This window comes from Pollicipes pollicipes, unplaced genomic scaffold, assembly GCF_011947565.3.
Source record: "Pollicipes pollicipes isolate AB1234 unplaced genomic scaffold, Ppol_2.1 Scaffold_5724;HRSCAF=6776_pilon_pilon_pilon, whole genome shotgun sequence".
Taxonomy (NCBI): domain Eukaryota; kingdom Metazoa; phylum Arthropoda; class Thecostraca; order Pollicipedomorpha; family Pollicipedidae; genus Pollicipes; species Pollicipes pollicipes.
In genome coordinates this window covers 49,109,623-49,127,807 of record NW_023596746.1, presented here as the reverse complement: position 1 = coordinate 49,127,807, position 18,185 = coordinate 49,109,623, and the positions used below count along the sequence as shown (strand labels likewise).

Sequence of the window (18,185 nt, the reverse complement as noted above, 5' to 3'; positions counted from 1 at the left end):
GGTTTTGCGAGAGCAGGCTTAATCGAAAGATCTAGAGTCTCTGCGACCGTCGTGCTTTTTATGCTAGGAGTCGACAGGGCGGTGGAGGAGGCTCAGCGGGGTCTCTGGCCTCCATTGTCGCCCGCGGGCCAGGCGACGCCATAACCACGGTGTTGGAGCGGCGCAGGGTCGCACCCAACGTACGATGGCGTCTCCCCCCCCCCCCCCAACTCCAGCCGGGGCCGTGTGGTTCCCTCGTCCCGCGCGAGGCGTTCCTGGCCGGGGCCATGTGGCTCCTTTCGTCCCGCGCGAGGCATCCCCGACCGAGGCCGTGCGGTTCTCCTCGTCGTTCGCTGGCCGTGCCCCGGCGCTGCACGCTGCTCTCCTACTGCCGCCGGGGGGGCGCCGGAGACAAATGTCGCCATCAGTCTGCGTCGCCGCTGACCATTCAGCGTGCTGCGTGAGAAGCAGCCGTGGCCGCAGCCGGCGGTGGCGGCTGCCGGCCTTGCCCCTCCCCCTCCCCCTCCTTCCTCGCATGCCGATCGTCGCCGCTGGCCAGGCGGAATTCGGCCTTCGTTGGGTCGGGCCCATAGACACTGGTGGGCCCCGCAATAGTGCACGGCAGATTGTGTTTTGGTTGATTTACACGCCCGTTTGCTGTTGGCACTTGACATCAGTTTCGGGACGTGCCTTTTAAATTATGTTCTCGCTCGGGTACCCACGCATTGCTAAGGTTGTCGTGTTTTCTGTGGTGTGGGATAAGGGGTCGTGATGCGGCGCACACTAAAATATAAACTTAAAGTGTCGAATTGCAAGTTGTATACATTTTAAGACTTCATTGGAGGGAAGTAGCCCGCCGGATTGTTACTGAGATCGAAGGGGAATCCAGCCCGCCTTAGGAGAATGGGTCTGATTGGGTCTGATTCAAATTATGATTCAGCTCGCAATGATATTGAGCCAGCATTTATTGGAATTCCCCCAAGTAGAACTAAGCTCGAGCTTGTCCGCAACCAATTCTGTGGCATTTCCAAAGCGCTTATTTCGCTTTCAAGACTCGAAGGAATCACGCGAGCAAGATCGGCGTCAGCCATTAGTCTCTGGTATCTCAGTCGTTGCTCATTCCCGATGCGACCGGCCCAATGCAGCGGCGGCCTCCGCTGTCAGCGGCCGTCGCCGCCTGCGCCCCGAGGCCTGTCGTCGACCCGGTCGCGCCGCGTCCCGTCCTTGAGGCGGCCGCTGCGCCTCGCCAGCTGCGGCTGCTCGCCGTGCCCCCCCGGCCCTCGCTCGATCCACCTGCCCCGGTCCGGCACCGGCTCCACTTGTCACGTGTGTGCGCTGGGCGGCGTCCGGCCCGGCCTGCGCGACGTCGCTGTGCGCTGGGCGGCGTCCGGCCCGGCCTGCGCGACGTCGCTGCTCCGGCACGGACGTGCGTGCCCCGAGCATCGGTCGGGTGTGAGCGACGCCACGGGAGGCGCCTGCTGTGGGCGGGTCGGGGCGCTCCCAATGTCGGCGGCGCAACAGGCAGGGCGTCGCCGACGCAGGTCTGTTACAGCGCTGCCGCAGGCCGAATGTCCCGCTTCAGAGGTAAGCTGCAGCGGCCGCGCCGTGGCTGCGCCGCTCCAGGGACGTGGGCCGCGGCCGGCGCCGCTCCGGGGCGTCGGCCGCGGCCGGCGCCGCTCCGGTGACGTCGGCCGCGGCCGGCGCCGCTCCGGGGACGTGGGCCGCGGCCGCGCCGCTCCGGCGACGTCGGCCGCGGCCGGCGCCGCTCCGGGGACGTGGGCTGCGGCCGGCGCCGCTCCGGGGACGTGGCCCGCCGCCGGCGGTGCGTGCGGGTGTCGTGCGGGGCTGCCGGACGCCGCGGGTGGCCGTCACCAGCGTGGCGGACTGGCCGCGCTCGGCGGATGGTCGGCACACCTGCGTCTGGCCGCCGGCGGGCGAGCTTCGGTCGTCGCCGCCGACGCGTCGGTCGTCGCCGCCGGCGCGTCGATCGTCGCCGTCGACAGGCGGCGGACAGCGGTGGCTTTGTGACCGGCGGCGGCGGCACCTCAGAAGGGCCTCGGCGCCGCGCGATGGTCGAGCCGGCGGACGTTACGTGACCGGGTGACGTGCGCGGTGCAGTCGATTGGACGCGGTCGGACGGCGTCCGGACTCGCGCCGCGGACGGCGACGCCGGCGCAGGCATCCGCCCTGCCCTGCCCCGTCTTGCTGGCATGCCCGTCCTGTTGAGCTGGGCCTCTTTGCTGATATGTTGCGTCCTGCTGGCGCGTCTGGCCCTGATGAGATGTCCCTCCCCGCTGAGATGTTCCTCCCGGCAGAGATGCACCTACCTGCTGTGATATCCCCTGCTGAGATATCCCCCTGCTGAGGTGTCCCTACGTTGAGATTCCCTCGCCCGGCAGAGGTGTCTCTCCCTACTGGATCTCCCTTCCCACTGAAAAATCCCTTTTCGCCTAGTCTGGCATACTTGTTTGCGTTGTTTTAACGACGCCTTTGGGTCGGCTGAGCGCAAACGTGACTCTCGTTTCCCCGTCGTTTCCTGCTCGTCTTTTCTATTTCTCTCCCCGCTCGGCGACGGTGATGGCGTCAGAGCGAAAGAAAACAGAAAGGGGATTTGGTGATGAAAAGGCAACAGATGAGCTGTAACGAATCACGAATAAATGGATTACCCTTGATTGATCTCCAAATTCGCGAGGATAACAAAGTGAGGAAACCGGAGCGCCACATCCACAAATGCGGGAGAATCGCGCACGTCCGAGTGTATAATGCTGGTGCGAGATCGGGCTGGGAGCGGCCATTTACTTAGCGCCAAAGCCAACATCCCGATGATATATCTGATATGCTCGGCTTGCGGATCTGCCCAGCTGCCTATCGGCGCCGCAACGCGCCGGCCTGTGCCCAGCTGCTTATCGGCGCCGGAATACGCCGGCCTGTGCCCAGCTGCCTATCGGCGCCGCAATGCGCCGGCCTGTGCCCAGCTGTCTATCGGCGCCGGAATACGCCGGCCCATGCCGACGCGCCGGCGCGGTGTGGTGTCGGCTCGTCACCCCCCACGGACCGGTCAGCCGTAGTCATGCTTCCGCTGTGAGCAACTCCCTGCCGCGACTGCCAGGGCAGGTGTGAAATGTCGACTGCCCGCTTAACTTTCCCTTCCAACGCGCGGAGTTGTGGCATATTCGGGCGCCGGCGATGCGTTGCCCCTTACAGCATGGTGGTCGCAAGAGACTTGAGCTTCACCGAACCACTGATGAAATGGTCATCGACAACTTGTATTTTCCTGCGTGCTCAGTAATGCTGGTAACATACGTATGCGTGTCACAGATGACGTTTTCCCGGACAGTTTTTGGCATGTGCGTGGGAACGGGGTTGCTGCGTGCAGTCCGTCTGAGCAGATATCACACGCCGCGCCCAAATGCACCGAATAACGTGCCGCCCAGTGACAACTAGTTTGCCCTGTGCGGTGGCTCAGTTGGTTAGAGCACTGGTCTTTGGGCCCATCCGTCCGTGTTGGGGCGGGTTCGAGATGCTTCGGACACTCGCTGTTTGCCCTGGCCGGGCTGCGGACTTCGGCCGGTGGTAGCGGCCGCGCTAAAGGTCAGGCAACGTCAGAGCACAGGACGGACCCAGCCGAGCATGGCTGCACATGAAGCTTTCGCCGATTCTGCCACATATCTACAATTTCAGGACCGGGCGGTGACCCCCGAGGTCACGCAACAAACACTGCTTAGTGTTGCGCTGATCCCAGAAATCCATCCAACCAAAAAGTTGTGGTTAAATATAAAAAACAATATACCACGTTACCCTGCTGGCGAAAGGTCGGCAGCGAGGAAAGGGCTCAAGCACCCTAAGATAAAACTAGAGAGCAGGTTGTGCAAGCCTTGTGCTTTCGGCAGCGATAATATGCATATGGCTGATGTCCCAATGCAGGAAGTGACGGTTGTTTCTGTCGATACGCATGCTCCTAAGAAAATGAGAGTGGAGGAACAGTAATAAGTGGGCGCACTGCAGGTAAAATCAAAACCGGGACGGACATATTAAGAAAGAGCAGGAAGGAAGAAGTGAGATAGGGCGAGGGGTATTGGAGGGGGTATATGCGATCGGAGAGTGGAGTGCTACCGGAGTGAGTGAGGAGTGAGGCAAGGCGGCTTAGTGAGAGATAAAAGTTAAGTAACGGAGGATGGCTGCGTAAGGCTTAGAGTGGGTGAGAGTGAGAAAGCAGTTGGAAAAAGAACAGCGGTAGCGGAAGATGGAAGTGAATGACAGAAGACAAAGGCGAATTAGCGGATGCAGTTATGAAGCGCTATACTGCGTGGATGTGGGGGGGGGGGGGGGGAGATGATGAGATAGGCCGAGAATTGAGACGAGCGAGTTTGAAATAGGCTGCATATCCCTGGACGGCCCAGGGGTGCCAGAACTAGGGGGGGGGGGACAGAAAGGCTGAGCTTCTGGACTTCCTGAAGATTTGAAAAAGGCTCTATATCAAATATGCGAGTGAACTGGAAAGAAATTACCAAAAAGGCGTATCCTCCAACTTGGGAACCTTTGTTGCACCTGGGAGAACCACTTCTGCGAAAGGTAATTCACGCCAGGCTTGGCACGCTCGGTGGTGTTGTGTGAAAGGTAGCTGACAATACTCGTAACGTCCAGAACCATAAGCACCTCATGTTGGAAAGGCCTGAATCCAATATTCTCAGCCGCATTGAACACGTACTTCGTCATACTTCACTGGTTATTGAAGTGTTTCGGCGAAATCCCGTAGTCAAAACAGAGAAGCATAGAACAAAAAACGTGTCGGATTCGTCGTGGCTTACCGCCATATGTGTTGCCCACTTCTCACAGAAGATGCCGTCGAATGATGTGTATTACAATGCAGCTGGAAGAAAGCGTGCTGTCCATTATCCACCGAATATCCAAGAATAGTTTTTCGTAACGCTCCATGTTAAAGAGGGACTAACCCAATATTTTCAGTGGCATTTGACAGTTCATTGGTCGCTTGTTTCTTGGGCAAAAGTCCGCTGGTGAACTATGAAGGAAAAACCGAAAATGCAGCAGGATGAAAAACTTGTTCGAGCTGCTCTGTTGAATCTGCCTTAAAGGAGCAATGCAATCAACAGGGCACGGCGATCGCGCTCGGCAGAGCTCGCCCGATGTCACGCTTTATAAAAGCAGAGGGGCAATGGCATACCTTTTTATAGGAAGTATTCCAGTAGTTGATTTGTATGCGCATGCAATGCACTTGGCAAGACTCCCGCCGTCGAATATCCACAGCCTCCCAAGTCGCCGTAGTGCTTACAAATCTGGTGTATCTGACATCTGACATCATCTGACAGCTTACATCTGACAGCTTACAGACCTCTTAATGGGATTGGGCGCAACCAATATTTGTCATATTTGTAACGAGTGTGCCATTATGCTTTCTGCTGTCTGTTTTTTTAGCCGACTTAACTCGAACACGTGAAGTATTTCAGCTTCCCGCACTGTTGCCGACAGAAACACTGTGGTACAAAACGTATTAGAAATGTTCCGTACGTGTAAACAGGGCCTTGGGCTGCTATTTTACCGGTGTTTGAGCTCTTACGCCGAAAATAACAGACCTTTGATATTCGGGGAGTTGCCAGTTAGAATAATATGTCAAGCTATCATTGGAACATGTTATCAAAGTAATCAACCTTTCAGCGGCGTCAGTTATCACGAATGGCAACGGACTTTGTCGGAAACGTCTGACTCTTGTGAATGCATTTCAACAATTGCCTGCTATTGTCTTTTAATCAGTGTTCGTCTGCCGTTGCGCCTGTGGTATGACAAAGACGTTGCAGTCACTGAGGCATAACGAGAAAGCTCGGCGAAAACAAGAGATACTGTATGCATCATACGAGCATACAGATTTTTCCACAAGTGTCCATGACGAGTACTTTTTGTGGGCTCAGCGCCTTAAATTCTTTAGCGAAAATCCATGGACAAAGCTCCAGTAAGAAATAACAATATCGTGTTGTTTAGCTACATTGTGAATGAGATATTAGACCCCCTGCGAGATACTCCTTGTAAACAGTGATATCGCACGATTCGATGTTCATTCGATGGCATGTCTCACAGGACGCACAGCAATGCCCCATAACTAAGCTGATCACGCGATATTTGTCACTCTGCCGCATTCTTTCTTTGCCCGTGTATTTCCCTGAGTAAATGAAGCGGCCAATGACCCGTCCCACATGTGCGACAATATTGGGTTAGTGCCTCTTCCGCATGGCTGGCTACGGATATTAGGGGTCGTAATGGCCGAGTGGTTAGCGCCATCGGCCCCACATGGGGACGCCTCGCTCAAACCCCGGTTGCGCCAGGGCCCCTGGGCGCCAATATGGCCCCAGCGGTCGCTGGCGCTCCATAACAAAAGGCGCGGGACGATGCGTGCCATGTTCCGTAAGCAAGGGGCTGCGGATACCGGGCAGCGCTAGCCCCGTCCGGCGCTCCCTGAGCTGACCGCTGCTGACCTGAGCTGACCGCTGCTGACCTGAGCTGACCGCTGCTGACCTGAGCTGACCGCTACTGACCTGAGATGACCGCTGCTGACCTGAGCTGACCGCTAGAGAAACGTAGGCAGGTGTAACTTGTGTGTTTTTTTCCATTCTGATAAACAATGCGTTCTATGAATTCGTTGATTTGACGTGCCTGTTAGCGATGTAGGCTTTCGCTCGCCAAGCTAATTGTTTCGGTAAGCTAGAGGGAGCATGCACAGTTAGTGTACCGCAGATGTTTGAAATCACAGAGACTAGTACTGTCAGCTTTTTAAAACGTTTCAAACCGGTCTGCGCTGAGTGCGTTCTTGCTCGATGCACGTGACCGGACCCAGTGTGCGTTTCCGGCGATTTCCCTGGTTCCCTACCTGACTGGTGCCGTCTCCCCATCTGACTGGCGCCATCTTCCCTCCTCACGTTTTATCAAATAAGCTGAAAGGGACGGTCTTCGCAGACATGCACGGTTATTTTGGTACAAACAATATCTCTCCTCCCTCGATGAAAATACCGTTGCAATTTTCATGAGCTGTTTAGGGCACATCTTTCATTGGTGTTTTGTGTGGTCTCGTAAATCAATGTTTCAAATAAGGCTGAGAAGTCAGAATGAATAATCTGGCAGAGGTAATATCATGTCAGAAATATTGCACAGAAACCTTACCATGAAAAGAAAGCGTTAGGTCCCAATAGGATGAACATAAAATCGTTCATTTAAGCCGGCCAGAGAACGAAAAGCATGTTTTTGGATTTGACCGGAATCCTAACCAATTGTGATCCATCTCAATGGCATGCAGATGGAGCAATCGCTGCAGTAACCGGGCGAGAAAAAAGCTACGAGTGGACACAACATTTAATATGCTCACGTGTGCTGCCGACGTCACAACATGCACATCTAACTAATGCATTTGAGTAATTTTGGTGGCTATGCGTCCCGACCCTCCTTGTTTATCGTATCGACCCCCCGCGCCGCGCCGCATTGTTGCACGCAGTCAGCCGCGGCGCGGGCCCGCCACCAGCTCGAGCCGCTGTCTCTCTGACTGTCCGACTCTGGCCTTCAGTAGTTCTCGGGTTGTCCGGCTCTGCCCTTCAGCAGTTCCCGGGCTGTCCGACTCTGGCCGTCAGCGGTTTCCGGGCTGTCCGACTCTGGCCTTCGGCAGTTCCCGGGCTGTCCGGCTCTGCTCTTCAGTAGTTCCCGAGCTGTCCGGCTCTGCCCTTCAGCAGTTCCCGGACTGTCCGACTCTGGCCTTCGGCAGTTCCCGGGCTGTCCGGCTCTGCTCTTCAGTAGTTCCCGAGCTGTCCGGTTCTGCCCTTCAGCAGTTCCCGGGCTGTCCGACTGTGGCCGTCAGCAGTTCCCGGGCTGTCCGATTCCGGCCGTCAGCTGCCGGACAGTCCGGCCGGCCGGGCTGTCCGGCTCTGCTCTTCAGCAGTTCTCGGGCTGTCCGGCTCTGCTCTTCAGCAGTTCTCGGGCTGTCCGACTCTGGCCGCCAGCGGTCCCCTGGGTGTGCGGCGCACGGTCTGAGCACCTGCCGCGGCTCGGAGAAGCCGCACCGGCCGGCTGTCTGTCTGGGCGCCGAGCGCGTGCCGCTCGGCGCCTAAACGTATTAGCCGCTGCGATCGGCCGGCGGCGTCCGCCCGTCAGAATCAGCCGTCACAGCGCTGCTGCCAGCCGCTGCACGCCCGCCCGACCGCTGACAGGGCCCGGATCGCTGGCGCGGCGATCCCGCCGCCCTCACTGACGCCTCCCGGCGCGGCTGGTCACCGTCCCGCAGCAGGACTGGTCCTGGGCGGGCGCTGGCTGCTGACACCTCCCGGCGCGGCTGGTCACCGTCCCGCAGCAGGACTGGTCGTGGGCGGGCGCGGCCATTCTGCACTTAGATGTCGCCTTTCTAAAACACGATGCGGCTCCAAGCCAGTGGGGAATGCTCCGCAAACAAAAGTATTGGAAATGATTTGTGCGTCTCCTCGCCATCCAGTTGCCGCAGTGGATTTGTCCTCGGATGAAAGTACCCGGAATTAATGCTGGGGCTGGTGGGAGCGTGTTTTGGCCTGTCAGACCGCGTTGTGCGACACCCATAGCGCACGTGTGGGTGCCTGAAGACTACGTTGCTGCTGCGTATGATCTTCAGCTGGAGGAGCTACAGCCCCTCCACCCAGCTTTCGGTCGAGCCCTCCTAACTTGATATCGAGACTTCCCGATCTAGACAGCATGCCCGCGGAAGGCTCCAAGAAATGCAAGAAGCAAAGAAATTCAGTATTACCTGTGAGGTTTCCTGTCTTCTGCTTCAGATGTCTTCCTATAGGCATCAAGTGAATATACGTTTAAGAATGCAGAACTTACGTTGTAAAGCAGTATTTGCTTTTCTCCCAACTGCAAGACGAAGTGAATCGAATCTGGTGAGAGCTTGACGTTTATGTCGACTGAGATCCGCCCGCGCTCCAGGATGTGTGTGAGGACACTCGTCTGACGTCACTGAGATCCGGTACGGTGGTGGCCTGTCCGCGAGCTGAACTCTAGTTGACCTATTACCCACACTTCGCCGTCCTGGTAATAAGTTTGATCGTTGCCATTCACAAACTTGCGAAAATTGTATGCTAATAAGCGCCGTAGAATATCAAAACAGTGCATAAATTACAGCGATCTCGCAAGCGGGTTTGAACTATGGCTTCGACAGTCACCTCATTTGTAAACGGAGCGGCAGCGGCTTGCTCCTGTCTGGGTGGTGGCAGCACTTTTAGCATGATTTTCTGACCAGTGGTTCATGTCTCCGTACTGGCATATGTTCGCCCTGGTCACTAATTGCGGTCTGGTTATCATCGCTGACCCCTGTCTTCCCGGGGCCGCCGGCTGACTCCCCAGCTAGCTGAGCTGGGTCCGTGTTGCTGAGCCGGCTGACCCCTGTCTCCTCGGCGCCGCAGACTGACTCCCCAGCGAGATGACCTGGGTCCTTGTGGCTGAGCCGTCTGACCCCTGTCTCCCCGACACCGCCGACTGACTCCCCAGCGGTGGACCTGGGTCCTTGTGGCTGAGCCGGCTGACCCCTGTCTCCCCGGCGCCGCCGACTGACTCCCCAGCGAGATGACCTGGGTCCTTGTGGCTGAGCCGGCTGGCCCCTGTCTCCCCGGCGCCGCCGACTGACTCCCCAACGGTGTGACCTGGGTCCGTGTGGCTCAGCCGGCTGACCCCTGTCTCCCCGAAGACGCCGAGTGACTCCCCAGCGGTGTGACCTGGGTCCGTGTGGCTCAGCCGGCTGACACGCTCGCGCCTCCCCCAGCACGTACCGCTCCCTGGACGACTGCCTGCCGTGCGCGCCCACATGCCTGACCTGCTTCGGGCCGCGGCCGGACGAGTGTGTGTCGTGCCACGCCAGCTGGCTGCTGGTGGCCGGCAGCTGCCACACCAGCTGTCCGAGCGGCTACTTCCAGACGCCTGCCGGCTGCCGCCGCTGCCACCGCACGTGTCGCACGTGCACAGGTCAGTCAGGGACGATACGTGCGCACATGTGAACACCGGGTGCCAGCGCCGATCCGCCTGTCCGGGAATTGACCTGATAATTGGCGGGAATTTTGGCGAATTGGGAGCGGACATGATGCTGACTTTAATAACGTGGCACGTGTTGCACCGAGGCACCATCCAAGCGGTAACTGTTCAGGTTCCGGTCCGTTGGTGATGTCGCACGAGGAGTCACCCGTGTACGACGGCCGGGTATGTAGCGATAGATATCTATTCCTCACGAGAAAGCCGAAAGTATGCAGTGTAACACACAGTTTCATTGTCAACGAATTGGTAAAGTATTGAGAGCGGCGCGGCAGGTGACATCCGGTGGCGGCGGTTCTGGGCCGCATCGCCACGATAGAACCGCTGGCGCTGCGGCCCGGCCAGCTGGGACGGTAGCAGTTTGCCGCCTTCAGTGGCGCTTCCCTGGTCTCCCACTGGTGCACTTGGGCTCTGGTGGTAAGGAGCGCTGGAAAAGATCCTGGGAATCGCTACTATTTATAGTTGTGTCAACAATGGGGCCGTCTCACTGGAGGATGAGGCGCCACGCGCCGCGCCTGCCTGGCTGCGCCGCCGAGGTGAGATGCCCACACGGGCCGGCCGTAGGTCAGCCGTGCTGCGATATATGGCGCCCTTTGAGCGCGCCATAATGAGGTGCCGAGACACGGTCCCCGGCTGCGATGTGGTGCAGTTTATGAGAGAAAACAGGAAATTTGAACCGGAAAACAGGAATCTATTGCGATTGAGGCTCCAGGCTGATCGAGTCTTGCATCAACACGTGATAAAGTATTCAACGTGGACGGGCCCGGCATCCACCGATCGCAGCTTAATACGGCTGTTTGTGGTAGGAAGCGTAATTCTTCATAAATGCGCTGTGCAGGCTTTAATATACGCGCCTGCGGTCGTATGTCCGGGCGCCGTTTACCGCCAACACTACAGCGTGACGAAAAATGTTCTTCCCATTCGTTCAACATCGGAGAGGTAAGCTTTGTTAACTACAAAAAACAATCCGTACGGATGAAACCGGACCCAGACATTGGCGTCGACAGCGACACGTGAACACCGTTGGCGCGGCGGGAAACTGACAATCGCTTTGTTCAGCGTGCATCGAGAGGTGCAGGCGGTCACGCTCGCTCGAAGCAGGCCATGGGTCCGCCCGTTTTGGGGGAGGGGCCTTCTTTAATGTTGATAACGGATATCAGCCACCAGAGCAATCAAAGACATGCCGTTCACAGTTGCCAAATGATCCTGATCTGACCCGACCTGAATGATCTTGAACTGACCCTACCGGACCCATCATAGCACAAACTGATGAATGGTATCAACACTACCTGACCCATCCTGGCACAGATTGTGAAATGATCTCAACACTACCTGACTCATCGTGGCACAGATTGCCAGATGATCTCAACACTACCGGACCCATCGTGATACCAGCAATGGACCGGAAGGCGGCCAGTGCCGCCCTTTTCAAAACCGTTCTCAAGCACAACGCGTTGCAGTCAAAACTGAGGGGGATCTCGATCTGAGTTGAGATCTCACAAACTTCAGACGTGCAGCCAACTTCACTGTGAGTTGTGACTGATATCCACCCAAAATGATCTCATGACCATGCATGGTGTTGACAAGGAAATGCTCTTTAGCTTCAATGGTATCAGTCTCCGCTTTATCCAAAGAACATTTAGGGTTATACCAACCCTAATTTGTAAGTGACGTTGGAATAGGCTAGTTAATGATGCTGTGGTGTAAATGGTGTATCGTGGCAATGGTATGGGCTGTCAGTTATCAATCTGCGCTGACTACATTCACTTATCTTTCCGTGTTTACGTAACACCTCCACTACCTACATGATAATGGTTACTAAAGAGGAAATGCTATTGTGTCTGTGTTATGTGCCATTTGCTTATCTAGCGCCCGTCACAGGGCTAGGAGAGAGAAATGGACTTCGAAGCTGTCGCTTCCTGATATGCTTGACCGTTTTTGCTGTAACTAGGTGGTCTCTAGATGTGCGTTTTAATTGCGGTTGCCAAGACACTGGCAGAACAAATCGGCCCCCTATATTAGCCCGCTCACGTGGGGTGTTTTAGGAGCGGACAAGAGCGCTGGTGGGCAGTGCCCAGCTCGCGCCAACGCTCCACGTACCCCTGCATGATCGGCCAGCGCTGTCGTCGGGCACATTAGGTCTCAGAGGAGAGGTTCAAGTTGAGCGGTCGTCTAATCCCAAGGGCGGTTGACTTCGGAAAGCGCGCCTGGCTGTTCCGGCAGCAAAAGCAGCATGTTGCTGCAGAGGTCTTACGCGTGGCCAGTGCTTTCCTGGCTGAACTGACAAGGGTGCTGACTCGAAAATGTCGCGTAATTGGCCATTGTGATGCAGATCTAACCGTTTGGCGAGAATGGAAGGTGACAGGGAGGGTGCTCGTAGCCTGAACTTAGTTGATGTGACGGGATCAAATCCACCAGAAACGCTGTCGGAATCAAGGCGTTCCGAAAACGTCTATATTTCAACAGATTTTGGTTGCATTTGCTAAACCACCGTCCGCCCAAATCAGGAATTTGTACGATGCTTCACGGACAAATGAAAAAAATACATAAAAACCAAGCTGTCATCATGTTGCAACGGAGAGATACCGAACTCAATTAGTGGAGGCTCAAAATTGGACGCAGCAATCAGGATAACAGAACATCACGTATTCAACAGTATTACGGCACTGTGGATCATACGTCAGTATCGCACTAACCCAAGTTCGTTATGGAGTTATCCTGTTCGTCTCCGCGTTTATAGCCATGAATGTTCCTACGTTTGTGGGTATAATGCAAAGTACAATCGTATAAAATCTGCAACAATCAACAGGAAATATCCGAAGAGCACGTGAATATACTATTCATGTTTCTTATATAACCCGCTGCTCGTCGGTATAGCGAGTGGCCAGCACAGTGCATATGGCGGTGCAAACGACACATTTGGCACCAGATCCTGGTTAGACGTGGGCAAGGGGAGAAAATACAGCGTGGCAGGTGTGGAAGTGGTCACACTACCTGCCCTGGCGAGCAAAGTATTGGAGATAATATGCACAAACGGATGACTGATTATCTGGTCACTTTACCGAAGCAATTCAACACCCGAACCACAGACCGAGCCATAAACGTCCTCAAATAGTGTATTGGCTCGCGCAGAGCATGGAACAGCAGTACGTTTATTTTTTCGTGGTTGCGAGCAACGTTTGGGCCGTGCTAGTCGTCAAATTGTTTTTGAGAAGCTGCTCAGGATGGGGCTGGCTGAATATGTGGTGCGCATGTCGACATTGACATTCGCGTGAGACCACGTCTGTGAACTGAGACTCGGTACTCCCAGATCGTTTTCTGTCTGGATGGAGTCAAGTGAGGAGGCACAGTGCCGCCATATCTGTTTAAGTTGTGTATGCGTGATATGAGCACACTGAGGATTTTGGTCGTACACAATATGTTTCAGTGTTTGTTGCTGCCGCTATACTTAAGAGCACGGGTACGGGTGAAGTACGCTCGATTTGCTCTGTACCTACTTGTGCCACTGTAATTCGAAATATGTGTAATTGCTTTATGTGACGTCCTCATCTTTCCAAAGCCAATTTGATATGTTCCATCCCACAATCCAGTCAGTTATGCACTTCTCGAATCTGATGGCTTTTGGGCTTCCAGAGCCGGAGAGTTTCAAGCCAAAACCCAAATCAAAACCAACCAAACTTAGATCATTACATAGAGCATATTTGTGAATCTAACTTTAAAGGGTATCAATGCTAATGATGTCTGAAATGGCCGAAGCCACAGGCCAAACAAATTAGCGGACGATATGGTCATTATGGGGGAATGATTCCAGACAGGCATTCAACGTATGGCATGTGGTGACAGTCGTGAACTGTCGAATGCTATACTGTATAAGAACTCATGTTCGTTCTATATACCTATGTATTTGACCGCGCTCTTCGTGTGATGTGTTTGTTGGCATACAATCACACCAGCTTATGGAATGCGCGGTGTCCATTAGCACTGCATGACTGTAGTAAAGAGGTGGTCGTTGTTGTCGCCTTGGACAACAGCCTTATCGAAGCAAGTCACTATAGAAAGATCCCTGTTTGTGTATTTCTGTCACGCAACTCATCTCAGCATTCTCCACGCGCGGACGTAGTGCTTCGCTTCAAGGATAAAGCTTCTCTGCCAAACATTGGCAACATCGAAGCAAATCCGACTTCTGAATATTTGAATAAATGCTTTTTAAAGATGGCTCGTGAGCGACGAAAAAAGCATGACGAATCTGTTATCCATAAATGGGCCGCCGGATTCACCAGCGTACGGGCTATTTTGTGAGCAATGCTGTTTTGCCGTATCAAGGCAGTTCAGCGTACTTTTTTACCAACTGCGAGAGTCCATGGGGTTTCTAAGTAAAGTCATGGCCTATGCGTACTTTTGATTTAGGAAAATGTTTCAGCAGTCGTTTTTACGATGGATTAATGCACTGAAAAGTTTCAAAAGTTTTTGAAATGTTTCGATGAAGGTTTAGTTAGTACATACTGCACACCCCGCCAAGGAAGATAGTTTTAATGCCATTGCATTAGCATGCAACAGGTAAACCACGTAAGTTGTTAAGTGCATTTGCGAGGAGCATAATTCACGTAGATAAGACAGTAGTAATAGCCGCATGCCTCGGAGAAAAACAAGTAGAATGGAGGTACAGATGTTATTTTGAATGATACCCTTCATGGACATTTCTTCAGCCCATACCGTAAGGTTACCCAAACTCTAGGAAAATACTAAGCCTGGTAAACAGCAATATGCGTCGGTCAAAGGCGATGGATGCCGACAACGCAGCAACAACCCTAAAGTCATCAGAGTATGATGTGTCCGTCGCTTTAATCGGCGCATCCGCACTCTGTGTTCGAGACCGTTGTGATATGACAACAGCCATTTTCACGTGGGAAGCACTGAAGCGTTTCGATGGACTGAAAACTTTTCATAACGTGCTTCAGCTGTTGCTAGAAAATGTTAGCATATACTCAACAGTCTGATAAAGAAAATATTATTTTCGTGTGATTTATCCAACATGCAATGGTTTAGCCGTGTGTATCCAGCAGATAAATGTTGTATATATTAAATGAGACCGATTATAGATATTCCTTCAGCCGATGCCTTTAGCTCATCCAAGTTCTAGGAAAATACTACACCTGGCAATCAGTGATATGAATCAGTCAAGGGTGTTCGATGCTGGCTGCGTCATTATTGTTTACATGGGTGCTGTGTGGAGCAAGGCGGGCTATGAGGATGATTTCATTTGAGGATCATTCACCTTGGACTATGTTAAGGTGTAACCCATGTAGGCCTTGTAGGTACTGTAAGTAAGCTCTGTAGGCACTGCATGCCTGTGAACGGGGGCGATGCAAGGTTATAGGAGCTCGTTTTGTCGCGTTCGCGCCAGACATGCTACCAAACGTTTTTTAATGAGATGAAAAGTTTCGGTACGAAGAGATCTGGCATCATATCCGTCTATAAAAGCGTGATCTTGCTTATAGCCAGCTAACCGCAATTGTATATTATGCGTCTTTGCAAACATTGTTTTGAAATATAGCCTACGCATTTCAATCGCTGGCAAAAGGTGCGCGATAGATTTTGCACCGTGATCATTCGTGAAAATTGCTACTTACAATTGCCGAACGCGTTTCACGCGCGCTAGAGGAATCGACGCATGGCTTCATCACGCACCCGGCAACCATTTCAACAGTGGACAGTGGTGCCGTTAAACAGGGCCAAGCTAACGCTGAGGTACTCAATGTCGCACGCACGCACGCACGCACGCACGCACGCACGCACGCACGCACGCACGCACACACACACGCGCGCGCGCGCACGCACGCCCACGCACGCACGCACGCACGCACGCACGCACACACGCACACACGCACACACGCACACACGCACACACCACACACACACACACACACACACACACACACACACACACACACACACACACACACACACACACACACACACACACACACACACACACACACACACACACACACACACACACACACACACGCTAGGCTCAAACTCGGTCCGCACCATATACTTTACCGCACCATGACTGGACCGATTCCGCCGACGCCGACCGCTGGCCGGAAGTGCACCGCCAGTCTGTGAAATATTTTCCGAGCGTTGAAGGTCGGCTCGAAGTGCTAATCGATGGCCTCCGTAGGCCGATCAGTGCCGGTTTTTGTGAGCTGGCATTGAAATAAAGGAGCGCTCAGGCGTCGTTGTGCGTGAGGACAACCTAAGCTTACGGGTTCGATTGGGTATGAAGGAAGCGTATTGCGATAATGCCGTTTCCAGTCTTGCTTCAGCCGTGCGTGGCCTGTGTAAGGGCGGCGGGTGCCGTGTCAGCATGCGCTTGACGCATCCCATCGAAGCCCAGCCAGGCCGCTTCCGTCCGGGGAGGATGGGACTCGGGCCACTGGAATATTGGTAACAATTGCTGTTAGGTACTCCAAGTGTTGTTCCCTTTTGTATTTCAGCGGTTTTGACATCGCCCTGACATATGTAACCAAAATAATTGTCTTGAATGCTTCTTTTACATATAACACTTTCGGTTCTTTCTACGACATGTTCCCACTACTCGCGCAAAAGCCAGTGATTCTCACTATGCATGTGTCGCAAGACAGCCTATTCTAAAAGGATTAGGTTTCGTTGAAACCCATCATCGCGCAGTCACCGGGCGGGGTCACCTTGTTTGAACTGTACCGCTGGTAAATTAGCTAGACATTGACTCCTTGAAGGCTCACAGCCTGATTAGACATGTTTTCTTTTCAAGCCTTTCCATAAACTGGTTAGGACATGGGTGAAGTTAAGGATGAAGAAGTGCGCTGTGTTCATACGGAACTCCGTTATTCGAAAATGCGTATAAACTCGACCTTTAAAGCTCATAAAGAGGTGGAACAGCCATAAGTTGGCCTTCAGATCTGAATTCTGAACAAGCCAGAATCCGCACGGCGATTTTGCAACCGTTTGTCGGCTTTGTTCTACGCAAGCTATGCTGTATGCATGCAATTAACTGGTGAAACCGTGCGTTATAACACGCGACATTGTGCGGACGAATAACAATGTCTCCAACATGTTAGTGAAAGAAAACTTGCCCGAGCTGCTTGGCGACATTCTGAGCATTAAGTCTAGTCACGGCTGTTTTTGTACTTCATCATAGTGATCGTCAAGGCTTAAGGAATTGGCTCGCCTGCATTTGCTTTCATTTATTTTGACCCGGCTGGCAGAAGAATTGAAGCTTGCAATTAACGCTGTGGTTCTTAGATTATAAAGCAATTTATAGAAGGTCATACGGCTCTTTGTGTTTCACACCAGGACAAGGCTGTTATTTCTTGTTGGTGCTGAATAATTGATGAAGCTATCAAACGGCGAAAATTACCCAATTCGCTCCTGTCGTGCTGCCCAACATGTTGTAGCAATTGAACAACCACTCATGGAACCATGACGTCAGAGTACCTGACTGGGAACCCTGGTAACACAGCAGCTTGAAAGATCAGCATGACATTGTGTTCCACTGTCGCGGAAGGGATCCAGATGCGTGCAAGCTTGACTTGCGACAGGCTGCGCTTAATTCGTGCGGGGGTCTCGAATGGCGACTCAAAAGCGCATACGGTATGCAATACATGTTAGCGTCCCTGCGGTTTGAGAATTCCACACGACGTGCCTGCTGGCTTCCACGTCACATTGCTTTGCGTATTTCCACCCCTCCATCCAAGACGTGAAGTCCCATTCAACATGTTAGGCAAGACGGACCAGATCGATGCTGGGAGTCGCTCAGCCCCCTCCTCTCTGCTTCAGGAATTGAGCTGACCAGCTGCAGTTCCTGCCACGAGGGGTACCAGCTACTAAGCGGTGCCAACACATGCGTTCCATGCGGCGGCCGCGAGTATTTTGAACCGCGCGCTAAGGTGTGCCGGCCGTGCTACGAGACGTGCGGCACGTGCCAGGGACCCGGCCCGCGCAACTGCACGTCGTGCGCTGGTGAGTGCTGGTGTCCTTCTCCCGGCCGTTCGTCCTTCTCCCGGCTGTTGGCCCTTCTCCCGGCTGTTGGTACTTATCCCGGCCGTTCGTCCCTCTCCCGGCCATTCGTCCCTCTCCCGGCTGTTGGTCCTTATCCCGGCCGTTCGTACTTTTCCCGGCTG

General features: G+C 54.0%; 1 protein-coding gene across 1 annotated transcript in view; it reads left to right on the top strand.

Annotated features, from left to right (window-relative positions):
* The window catches only part of LOC119102613 (furin-like protease 2), a gene marked incomplete at its 5' end in the record, with an annotated part of 40,937 nt that overhangs the window by 11,793 nt on the left and 10,959 nt on the right, over positions 1 to 18,185 (top strand). Inside the window, 2 exon segments of the mRNA XM_037226056.1 lie at positions 9,758 to 9,957; positions 17,842 to 18,024. Coding sequence (XP_037081951.1) covers positions 9,758 to 9,957; positions 17,842 to 18,024 — 383 coding nt within the window.